At 48.5% G+C, this 12,500-nt stretch overlaps 1 protein-coding gene across 1 annotated transcript in view; it reads right to left on the reverse strand.

Moving 5' to 3' along the window:
• Nucleotides 1-12,500, reverse strand: part of pdlim4 (PDZ and LIM domain 4) — a 60,076-nt gene that overhangs the window by 38,053 nt on the left and 9,523 nt on the right. Inside the window, exon 2 of the mRNA XM_076273779.1 lies at nt 9,905-10,056. Within this exon, the coding sequence (XP_076129894.1) occupies nt 9,905-10,056 (152 nt within the window). The remainder of the gene's footprint in view (nt 1-9,904; nt 10,057-12,500) is intronic.

Consider the following 12,500-nt stretch of genomic DNA (forward strand, 5'->3'; position numbering starts at 1 on the left):
ACTGGAGTGCAGCCTTTCATTTTAGGGTGATAAATGCTGGAGGCTTGAGATTTAAAGTCAGCTACAGCACAGTTCTCACCATAGTTTCCCTAACAATACTCTACAAAACATTCTACAATACTTTGCAACCGCACAATAACACAACAATAATCACAGCCGAAATGATTCACCAATAGTTTGCCTAAAACTATCCTGCAACACTTTCTTCCTCACTCAACTTCTGCAACCTCACACAGTTTCATTTGCTCTGGTTTACTGGAAGGATGTGCGCTGACCTTAAGACAAATGCTAATATGCTGACAAACAGCTGAAAGGATCATATTTGGCTGGGGGGACTTCCAGTCATTTAGCACACTGACATCTCTGTTCTCTTCCTGCCACGCTCTCGATTGACCTTGGCCATTCTTCTCCAGTGCGATGGAGAAAAGTTATCATGGCTTCCCCTGAATCACCCTCCTCCTCCTCTCATTGTCCTCTGACTGATTTCAACACTGACGTCTCCATTAAAAGAGACTGATTGCGGCAGAGGGGATGTTTGCTTTGGCTATCAGAAGCCTATTCTCCGTCCATGTGGATCTGGATGTGCTCCGGGGGTGTCTGCCTATGAGTGCTGTGTTGGTGCCGTCTCACGCGGCTGTGGATGTGCTGAGCGAGCGACTTCTCCCGACTGAGACGGCGGATCTGGGAGAGAGTTCCCAGAGAGAGGTTTGGTGACCGGCGGAGAGCGGGGGTCAGAGGTCGGGTGGTCTGTCTACGCGTCTCCATGGATACAGCCTCCCTCCTGGTGCTGCGACGCCCTTTGATGTGTCTGTCATGGCCCGTGGGCTCCATGTGGAGAGCCTTCTGCCTCTCAGTCAGAGTTGGCCCTGGTCCAACTTTCCCATCTCCTTTCATTCATCTGTTCATCCACTCATCTGTTCACTTATTCATCTGTTCCCTCGTGAGTAATTCAGAGTCAGGGGTTGTCTGCTGGGACACTCTGTCCCACTTCTGTCTCCCTTCTACCTCCATTCTCTCCTTTCCACCTCCTCCCTCTCTCTCTCCCTCTCTCCTCCTCTCTCCCCCTCTCCCCCCACATCCTCTCCTCTCTCCGCTTCTTCATGACTCATCTCTCCTTGAGGACCAGCCAGCCCAGTGGGGTTCTTTCCGACTGCGCCGCCGATGAGACCCACAGAAACGGATTGCCCTCATTTGCCTTCCTGCCCTTTGAAACCACCAGCCTGGGCCACAGATGGCCCCTTGGCTACTGCACATGCTCACTACAGCACTATACTGCACATGCTCACTACAGCACTATACTGCACATGCTCACTACAGCACTATACTGCACATCTCTACAGCACATGACCACTCCCATCACTTGTGTGTCTCTTTTGTAGAGCATGTAATTGTGTATTTTTGTGTCTGTCACTATGTTGGTAGTGTCTGATGTTGAACCCTACACCTAGTACACCTGAGTTTGGACAGTGAATTCATTTGTTTGTTTGTTTGTTTTATCGTTCATGTAGCGTGGCTCTACAGTAGTCCTAGCTGAGCAGGCCCAGATTGAGCTGTCTGGAGGAGTGTGTGTGTGTGTGTGTGTGTGTGTGTGTGTGTGTTAGTGGTGCTGGAGAGCCAGAGGGGAGTGCAGCACAGTGAGCAGCTGTTTCATGTCTAAAAGGGGCTCCAGGAGTTGACTGGGGCGGCCTGTCATCTTTTCCCCCACACCTCCATCAAGCTGAGGAGAGGGCGGTGGTAACTGGGCGCCCCCCGCAGACTGGCCTTTTGATTAGGCTGGGGGGGGGGGGGGGGGCAGGGAGGTTACGGCACACTCCCAGCAGAATGTGAGGTCTCTTGGAAATGGAGCAGACCAGACCAGACCAGACCAGACCAAGACCAGACCAGGCCAGACCACACTAGACCAGACCAGACCAGACCAGGCCAGGAGCAGAGTGGTGACATCATGTCTCTCTCTCTCTCTGTCTGTTAGAGACCAAATTCAAATTCAAATTCAAAGTTGCTTTATTAGCATGACTGCATGGGAACAGTGTTGCTTTATTAGCATGACTGCATGGGAACAGTGTTGCTTTATTAGCATGACTGTATGGGAACAGTGTTGCCAAAGCTATTGTTACATACAACATAACATACAATAACATAAGACCATAAGACCACGTCTCTCTCTCTCTCTCTCTGCTGTTAGAAACCACTGCTCTCTCTCTCTCTCTCTGCTGTTAGAAACCACTGCTCTCTCTCTCTCTTTCTCTCTCTCTGTCTCTCTGCTGTTAGAAACCACTGCTCTCTCTCTCTCTCTCTCTTTCTCTCTCTCTCTCTTTCTCTCTCTCTGCTGTTAGAAACCACTGCTCTCTCTCTCTCTTTCTCTCTCTCTGCTGTTAGAAACCACTGCTCTCTCTCTCTCTTTCTCTCTCTCTGCTGTTAGAAACCACTGCTCTCTCTCTCTCTTTCTCTCTCTCTGCTGTTAGAAACCACTGCTCTCTCTCTCTCTCTCTCTCTCTCTCTGCTGTTAGAAACCACTGCTCTCTCTCTCTCTCTCTCTCTCTGCTGTTAGAAACCACTGCTCTCTCTCTCTCTCTCTCTCTCTCTGCTGTTAGAAACCACTGCTCTCTCTCTCTCTCTCTGCTGTTAGAAACCACTGCTCTCTCTCTCTCTCTCTTTCTCTCTCTGTCTCTCTGCTGTTGTTTTTCTGTCTCTCGTTTCTCTTTAATTTTCTCTCTCTTTCTTTCTCTCTCACTCTGTTTCAACCAACTGCTGTGTGACAAATATGTTAATCATATCAGCGCATTCCTGGAGCCTGACGCAGAGGTCCTTCCACACTCGGCTCATCCTCCCCTGGGCTTCGTAAATAACACGCCAAATATGCAGTTCAACCCAAAATGGCACCGTCACCTGGAAATGATGTCACACTAGCCCAGACGCAGAGCTGATTCATATGAGTCAGTCGCAGGCAGACACCAAATCGGAACCTCTCAACCTACAGCCAACTGAAACCAGGTACCCCTCAACCTACCGCAAAAAACAGGTACCCCTCAACCTACCGCAGAAACCAGGTACCCCTCAACCTACCACCAACAGAAGCCAGGTACCCCTCAACCTACCACCAACAGAAGCCAGGTACCCCCTCAACCTACCACCAACAGAAGCCAGGTACCCCTCAACTAACAGCGGACAGACAGCCTCTCTACCACCTCAACCTACACAAAAAGAATACATGTAAGTGGATGATTGAATGAATGAAAGAATGAATTCAACTCCTAAAGCCCTTAAACATATTCAGTAAGGGAGTTCATCTCACCATCACCCACGATGCATTTAGCTGTAGTTACGTGATGTGACAGGGTGGAGGGTGAAGTGATGTGACAGGGTGGAGGGTGAAGTCAGATCTTAAGGACCTGCGACCAATAGAAGAGAATAATCCGGAGCAGAAGTATCCAGTGTCAGCGTTGGAACAGACCTGTGGGTCAGCTGTGGGCAGGAGGCGTTTGAAAGGCGATGCCTCTGAAGCGGCTAATGCATTCAGAAGCACTGCGGGCACATTCCTGTGCGCAGCAGTTGCCTGAGGCCCGAGTTCTACAAAACCATTGTAATTTTGGGAGCAGAGCAGATGTGTGTGCTCATATATTTATCCAAAGACAGAAACGCAAAATTACAGCCCTCTCTGGCTTGACAGCTTTAATCTTCAGTTGTTTGTAGCATACTGCACATAACAATACTGACTTTGCCCACTTCATGTCTTTGTCACCAAACGGTACAGTTCATTAAATAGACGTCCTAAAAATAGACGTCTGGCATTCTGGACAGATTTTGAGACAAACTGGTTTCTGTTTCTTCAGTATTGCCACACATTTCCTTCCATGGAAACCAGATAAAGAGACATACAGACACAACATAGATATGGCAGAAAGGGAAAAACATTGTTCTTGCATATTCATGAACTTGGTTTAGTTCTGTCAAGGTGATTTAAAGATACGATTTGAAGAAGTTGAAATAATCATGTTAAAATATGTGCCCCAGTGGCCTCTTGAGTCTGTCTTGCCCTCTCCCTCTCCCTCTCTCTCTCCCTCTCTCTCTCTCTCTCCCTCTCTCTCTTCCTCTCTCTCTCCCTCTCTCTCTTCCTCTCTCTCTCCCTCTCTCTCTCTCTCTCTCTCTCTCTCTCTCCCTCTCTCTCTCCCTCTCTCTCTTCCTCTCTCTCTCCCTCTCTCTTTTTTTATTCTCTCTCTATTTCTCTCCCCCTCTCCCTCTATTTCTCTTTCTTTTCTCTCCACCCCCTTTCTCCTTCTCTCTCTGTCCCTCTGTCTCTCTTTCTTTCTCTCCCTCTCTGCCCCCCTTCCTCTTTCTCTTCCTCTCTCTCTTTCCCTCTCTCCCTCTCTCTCTATCCCTCTCTCAGACCTCTTCCTCCCATATCTCCATCACATAATCTGTCACCAACACTCTAGCTCTCTACAGACCAAAAGCTCAGAGATGTTACTGACACTCTAGCTCTCTACAGACCAAAAGCTCAGAGATGTTACTGACACTTCAGAACTCTACAGACCAAAAGCTCAGAGATGTTACTGACACTTCAGAACTCTACAGACCAAAGCTCAGAGATGTTACTGACACTCTAGCTCTCTACAGACCAAAGCTCAGAGATGTTACTGACACTTCAGAACTCTACAGATCAAAAGCTCAGAAATGTTACTGACACTCTAGCTCTCTACAGACCAAAGCTCAGAGATGTTACTGACACTTCAGAACTCTACAGACCAAAAGCTCAGAGATGTTACTGACACTTCAGAACTCTACAGACCAAAAGCTCAGAGATGTTACTGACACTTCAGAACTCTACAGATCAAAAGCTCAGAGATGTTACTGACACTCTAGCTCTCTACAGACCAAAGCTCAGAGATGTTACTGACACTCTAGCTCTCTACAGACCAAAAGCTCAGAGATGTTACTGACACTCTAGCTCTCTACAGACCAAAAGCTCAGAGATGTTACTGACACTCTAGCTCTCTACAGACCAAAAGCTCAGAGATGTTACTGACACTCTAGCTCTCTACAGACCAAAGCTCAGAGATGTTACTGACACTCTAGCTCTCTACAGACCAAAGCTCAGAGATGTTAGTGACACTCTAGCTCTCTACAGACCAAAGCTCTACTGTTTGTGTAAACAACAGGCTCACCAACATTCATCAGCAGCAATGTGCTGACTGCTCCATAATACAGTTTTTTTCAACTGCTTACACACTAAATCTTTGCTTGTCACACAATTTTCTAAACATGTCCTCCAAACATCATAACCCGACACCAAATCTGCAAAACCATACACTAATTCTCAGTGTTTGACTCAGTTTTCAATTGACTAAAACACATTTTGCAAAACACCACACACAATTTTCTACCTAACACACAAAAATCTAACAGGAAGTAACTTGATTTCGTTCTTCAAACACAACCCATCAAAATGCCACACTAAATCACCAGTGCTTCACTCTTTCTCTTCACATGTGTAAACACTCTTTACTTTACTGAACACCATCCAATCATTGCCTTAGTATAGGTCTATGAATAGATGTAGTCTCTATATAGGTATGGACCCTTTCAATCTGCTCCTAGAGGATTTCCGGTTGAAATATTCAGAACCAATGCAGATACTTTGAAAATTACAGTAATCGGACTTTAGCTTACAGTAATGTTCTACAAAAAGTTGACTTTATGTAAAATTTGTCTTTTTACTCTATTTTTGTTTGTCCCCATGTTACAGTACCATTAGCTCCATACATTTTTCTGTGCCTCCAGAAATGCTTTAGGAATGCTTACTGTAGAATTGTTTGTTTCTGCAGTTGAAAGGGTCTATAGGCCTATGAATACATACTGTACACGACCCCCCCCCCCCACACACACACACACACACTTGTCTTTAGAAAAAAAACAAATCAGTGTTTTCAAAACTCCATGTACATCTGGTGGTCACTGTATTCTTCTTTGCTTTTTTTCTTGTTTGCTGTAAAATACTGTATTCACAACAGCAAATTATTTGGGAAAAATCACTATTTTTGGTTTCTATAATGCTTGCATTTTTACTGTGTATTTCAACTTCTCTTTGTTGATACCGTAACTTTCACTCTTGTATGGAAATACATATAGAAAGCTTAAGACAGAAGAGCTTTAGGTTTTGAGCAACAGTGTGTACATGATGTATCCAAAATGTCATATTATGACAAAAGTGTTTGTAATGTGAGGCGAATGTTTGCTTTAAACGTGTGTTTTTGACATTTTGAATGTTGTGTGTCATTTTGCTGCAGATTTGAGGCATTTTGCATTTTGTGTAAGCAATTGTGGGTTTTGTGTGTAGAGTTTTGAAAAATAGACACAGAGTTTTGAAAACGTGTGTAAACAATTGTAAAAAACTGTAAGATCATCTGACCAGCATGCCTCTCCAGCTGAACCGTGCAGACTCTCGACGTGAGTCAATACGGGCTTATCTCTCAACGCTGCAGCCACCTTTACCCCTGAGCAGCGGTCAGAGACGGGTTATTCATCGCTTCACTGTACAAGATGAAACAAGCGAGGAGCAGTTAAAGGCTTGTTTTGCATCAGGAATGGCCTCATCCTGAGCGCTGACATCATCCTGTTATCAGGCTGAAGTCTAAAGGGAAGATATGATAATGGCTTCAACTTGAAAACAAGTTATGACCTCATCTTCAGAGCGCCGCTTGCGGTGGGGAAGGATTTTCATAAATTGCTCATCAAACGTGAGTCACACAACAGGGAGCTAACTAGAGCACAAATTGCATATTTACATATTTACATCCTCCTTAAAGAGAAAGAGAAAATGGAGAAGAAAAAAGGGAAAAGGGTTTTTCTAGAGGAGCTCAGTGCCAGCTAGACACTCTGCCTTGTGTTGGGGCTTGTAGAGGAAGTGGAAGGACTCCCAGAGCTCAGTGCCAGCTAGACACTCTGCCTTGTGTTGGGGCTTGTAGAGGAAGTGGAAGGACTCCCAGAGCTCTGTCCAGTTTCTTACTCTGCCTTGTGTTGGGGCTTGTAGAGGAAGTGGAAGGACTCCCAGAGCTCAGTGCCAGCTAGACACTCTGCCTTGTGTTGGGGCTTGTAGAGGAAGTGGAAGGACTCCCAGAGCTCTGTCCAGTTTCTTACTCTGCCTTGTGTTGGGGCTTGTAGAGGAAGTGGAAGGACTCCCAGAGCTCAGTGTCAGCTAGACACTCTGCCTTGTGTTGGGGCTTGTAGAGGAAGTGGAAGGACTCCCAGAGCTCTGTCCAGTTTCTCACTCTGCCTTGGCCTGCTGTGCTCTCCAGTGGATTTATGGCTCCGGAGTGAATCTACCACTTAATGTCCACAGCTGATATATGGGCAGCCTCAGTGCTGGAAGCAGCCGGGCCCAGCTGAGCTCGGGCAGCACAGCAGAGCACTCTTTGAAAACGCTGACCAAACATGGCCAGGCTCCTGGGGCAGTGGAGAGAGCCTGAGGAGGGACGCGACTTTGTGAGGTCGTGGGGGTCGTGGAGGTCGTGGGGGGTCGTGAGGTTGTGGGGGTCGTGGGGGGTCGTGAGGTCGTGGGGGTCGTGAGGTCGTGGGGGTCGTGGAGGTCATGGAGGTCGTGGGGGGTCGTGAGGTTGTGGGGTTGTGAGGTCGTGGAGGTCGTGGGGTCTTGAGGTTGTGAGGGTCGTGAGGTCATGGGGGTTGTGAGGTTGTGGGGGTGTTAGGTCGTGGGGGTCGTGAGGTCGTAGGGTTGTGAGGTCGTGGGGGTTGTGAGGTCGTGGGGTCTTGAGGTTGTGGGGGTCGTGAGATCGTGGGGGTTGTGAGGTCGTGGGGGTTGTGAGGTCGTGGAGGTCGTGGGGTCTTGAGGTTGTGGGGGTCGTGAGATCGTGGGGGTTGTGAGGTCGTGGGGGTTGTGGGGGTTGTGAGGTCGTGGGGTTGTGAGGTCGTGGGGGTTGTGGGGGTTGTGAGGTCGTGGGGTTGTGAGGTTGTGGGGGTTGTGAGGTCGTGGGGGTTGTGGGGGTTGTGAGGTCGTGGGGGTTGTGGGGGTTGTGAGGTCGTGGGGTTGTGAGGTCGTGGGGTTGTGAGGTCGTGGGGGTTGTGGGGGTTGTGAGGTCGTGGGGTCGTGGGGGTTGTGGGGGTTGTGAGGTCGTGGGGTTGTGAGGTCGTGGGGTCGTGCGGTTGTGGGCTTCCCTGTGATCACTGCGCCCCTCTCGATTCCGATTGTCTTGAGGACCAGTATGTGTTTAAGCTTTTCATTTCCACACAGCGGAACACTTCTCTGGAGGAAAACAAACAAACAAACAAACAAAAACCCTGGAACTCTCAGCTCAGAATCCTGGAACTCTCAGCTCGGATCGCTGTGGTGTTTCATATTCCATATTGTCATCATCATCCAGATTCTGGCTAACAATGAAGCTTTTTTATTTTTTTCGCCGGGGAGCTCAAATCTCTCTATTGGAAACCTTCAGACAGTCAAACATTCCATTTGGGCCCCATTCCAGAATGCTGAGGTCCAAATGGAACAGTCTGTTGTTTGGACAGATTACTTCCCTTTGGATCCTGAATTCCAGTGGCTCCCAACTTGCCACTATTATTCCACTAAATGAATGTGTCATCTCGCGAGTTGCTAAACAAAGACTAATATAGCAGCATGAAGAGTGAAAACAGCATGTATCCTGACTAATCATGTCTGGCTAGACAAACTTTGCATCTCGTCTCATCAGTACATGACGAGAAGGAGCCTTGTGGGAAAATGTTGTTTTGAGAGCATACAGATGACAGAAACAGTACAAACTATCCAATTCTTTGATCACAAGAGATTTATAGATCAATAAAAGACACATTAAAAACCTGACTAGAGCCAGTACCACACTTCTTTCATCCGAACACTTTGAAATCCTTTCCTCCCTCTCACTCTTTACCTACAGTACCATCTGAAGTGTTCTCTCTGTGTTGCACATCTTTCAGTCTCCTCAGCTTTATCTGCCCAAGACATGCAGGCCATCACTTCATCCACTTTATTCTCCTCTCTCTCTCTTTATTCACCACTCTCACTCTCTCTCTTTATCCACCACTCTCTCTCTCTCTCTCTTTATCCACCACTCTCTCTCTCTTTATCCACCACTCTCTCTCTCTCTCTTTATTCACCACTCTCTCTCTCTCTCTTTATTCACCACTCTCTCTCTCTCTTTATCCACCACTCTCTCTCTCTTTATTCACCACTCTCTCTCTCTTTATTCACCACTCTCTCTCTCTCTCTCTTTATTCACCACTCTCTCTCTCTCTCTTTATTCACCACTCTCTCTCTCTTTATTCACCACTCTCTCTCTCTCTCTCTTTATTCACCACTCTCTCTCTCTTTATTCACCACTCTCTCTCTCTCTCTTTATTCACCACTCTCTCTCTCTCTCTTTATTCACCACTCTCTCTCTCTCTCTTTTCTCACTATCTCTCCTCTTGTTTATGTGGTCTGCTGATTGCCTTGTTCCTCAGTTGGAAACCACACCGTGTAAAAAGCATCTGTACAATGTCAATGTATACATCATTTCCTCTAATACACTGCATGTGTGTGTGCGTGGGTGTGTGTGTGCGTGCGTGTAGTGTGGATAGTCTAAAGAGATCAGTGAGCTCGGAGGAGTACCTATTGATGTCCAGGACCAGCTGGCCTTTACAAGGCTTGATCCTGTCCTGCATGTGTGTGTGTGTGTGTGTGTGTGTGTGTGTGTGTGTGTGTGTGTGTGTGTGTGTGTGTGTGTGTGTGTGTGTGCGCGCATATCATTTGTGTGTGTGTGTGTGTTTGTGTGTGTGTGTGTGTGTGTGCGCGCATATAATGTGTGTGTGTGTGTGTGTGTGCGTGCATATAATGTGTGTGTGTGTGTGTGTGCGTGCATATAATGTGTGTGTGTGTAGGGTGGAGGAGTACATGTACCTGCTGATGTCCAGTACCAGCTGGCCTGTGCAGGCCTTGATCCTGTTCTGGGCCTCCATGTGTGTGAGGGCGTCTGTGCTCTCCCCGTTGATGGCCAGGATGGTGTCCCCTGGACACAGATCCCCCAGCTCCGCCTTGCTGCCCGCTGTGATCTGACCAACACACACACACACACACACAGCAGGCAAGAGTTACGCTCAAACACTGCACACACACACACACACACACAGCAGGCAAGAGTTACGCTCAAACACTGCACACACACACACACACACACAGCAGGCAAGAGTTACGCTCAAACACTGCACACACACACACACACACACACACAGCAGGCAAGAGTTACGCTCAAACACTGCACACACACACACACACAGCAGGCAAGAGTTACGCTCAAACACTGCACACACACACACACACACACACAGCAGGCAAGAGTTACGCTCAAACACTGCACACACACACACACACACACAGCAGGCAAGAGTTACGCTCAAACACTGCACACACACACACACACAGCAGGCAAGAGTTACGCTCAAACACTGCACACACACACACACACACACACAGCAGGCAAGAGTTACGCTCAAACACTGCACACACACACACACACACACAGCAGGCAAGAGTTACGCTCAAACACTGCACACACACACACACACAGCAGGCAAGAGTTACGCTCAAACACTGCACACACACACACACACAGCAGACAAGAGTTACACTCACACACTGCACACACACACACACACACTGCACACACAGCAGGCAAGAGTTACGCTCACACACTGCACACACACACACACACACACTGCACACACACACACAGCAGGCGAGAGTTACGCTCACACACTGCACACACACACATACTGCACACACACACACACTGCACACACACACACACAGCAGGCAAGAGTTACGCTCACACACTGCACACACACACACACTGCACACAAACACACACTGCACACACACACACTGCACACACACACACAGCAGGCAAGAGTTACGCTCACACACTGCACACACACACAGCACTCCCTAGGCCATATTACGCTCACACACACTGCACACACACACAGCACTCCCTAGGCCATGCCAATGCTCACACACTGCACACACATGCCAATGACAAACAATACAACTCTTTGCTCCACGGACAAGTGTAGAGTATTAATCACACGATTTCTGCTGGCTGCAGAGTGGTGTGTGTGTGCTCCCAGGGTCACACACACGCACGCAGGGGACAGAGAGGAGTCATTGGGTGTGTGTGTGTGTGTGCAAATGTAGAGGATCAATCACACGACTTCTACTGGCTGCAGCCTGTGAGAGCAGAAGTGTTGTCTCTTTGGATATTTTTTATCACCCTGACATCACTGACACACACACATTACGTAACTCGCACACACACTTTAGGAAAAGGGCTCATGGCTGAGATAGGCAGAGTGGGGATACCTTCTGAGAGACTTCTCTGGCCACCTGCCTTAAAGTGCTTTTGTTTCCAACACGGAGAATTCAAATGAAGCTCTGCCCTGAAAGATTACACATTAACTCCAAAGATAGGGCACCAGCATACTGTGTGTGTGTGTGTGTGTGTGTGTGTGTGTGTGCAAAGATAGGGCACCAGTATACTGCACACAGCTCTCCAGCAGGTAGGTGTGTGTGTGTGTGTGTGTGTGTGTGTGTGTGTGTGTGTGTGTGTGCAAAGATAGGGTATCAGCATACTGCACACAGCTCTCCAGCAGGTAGGTGTGTGTGTGTGTGTGTGTGTGTGTGTGTGTGTGTGTGTGTGTGTGTGCAAAGATAGGGTATCAGCATACTGCACACAGCTCTCCAGTGCACCACAACCATGAATGTAGCCAGGCCCCAGCATCCAACTGCACCAAAGACAGTGCTTGTGGTACGGCATCCTACCGCTGCCTATTTCTCAGCACGCGATACTGCAAAGTTTGATGCTTGACCCACGTGCCTTTGCGTCTCTCCGAGCTGACTAGTGTACTGGCCTCAACTCTGGGCACCCAATCAGAGGCACGTTAGACATGCCATACAAAAATGAAACGCACGCCAAGACAAAAGGCCAGATGATTCTTTCCAACGTCCCCGAGCCCCAGGCCCTGCGCTGGAGAAGCGGCGCCTCTCGGCCTCTCGGGTTCGTCTGGACCGCGGGGTCGTCTGGGTTCGTCTGGACTGCGGGGGATCTGGGTGATGAAGAGCAGCTCTCTAGCTCGGTTGACGGACGCTGATTTTTACGAGGGCCAGCACCGTGGGGACACACCTCACCCTCACCGCTGCACGCGTCTTACATATGAGAACAATTTTCCTAAATTACCCCCCCACACTCCTCACTCTGACCCCCCCCCAACACACACACTCCTCACTCTGACCCCCCCCCCCCCAACACACACACTCCTCACTCTGACCCCCCCCCCAACACACACACTCCTCACTCTGCCCCCCCAACACACACACTCCTCACTCTGACCCCCCCCCCCAACACACACACACTCCTCACTCTGACCCCCCCCCAACACACACACTCCTCACTCTGCCCCCCCAACACACACACTCCTCACTCTGACCCCCCCCCCCCCAA

The sequence above is a fragment of the Alosa pseudoharengus genome, unplaced genomic scaffold (assembly GCF_046254945.1).
Source record: "Alosa pseudoharengus isolate Yale_2024_CS ecotype anadromous, Long Island Sound unplaced genomic scaffold, YU_APseudo_1.1 YU_APseudo_1.1_scf_8, whole genome shotgun sequence".
NCBI lineage: Eukaryota > Metazoa > Chordata > Actinopteri > Clupeiformes > Clupeidae > Alosa > Alosa pseudoharengus.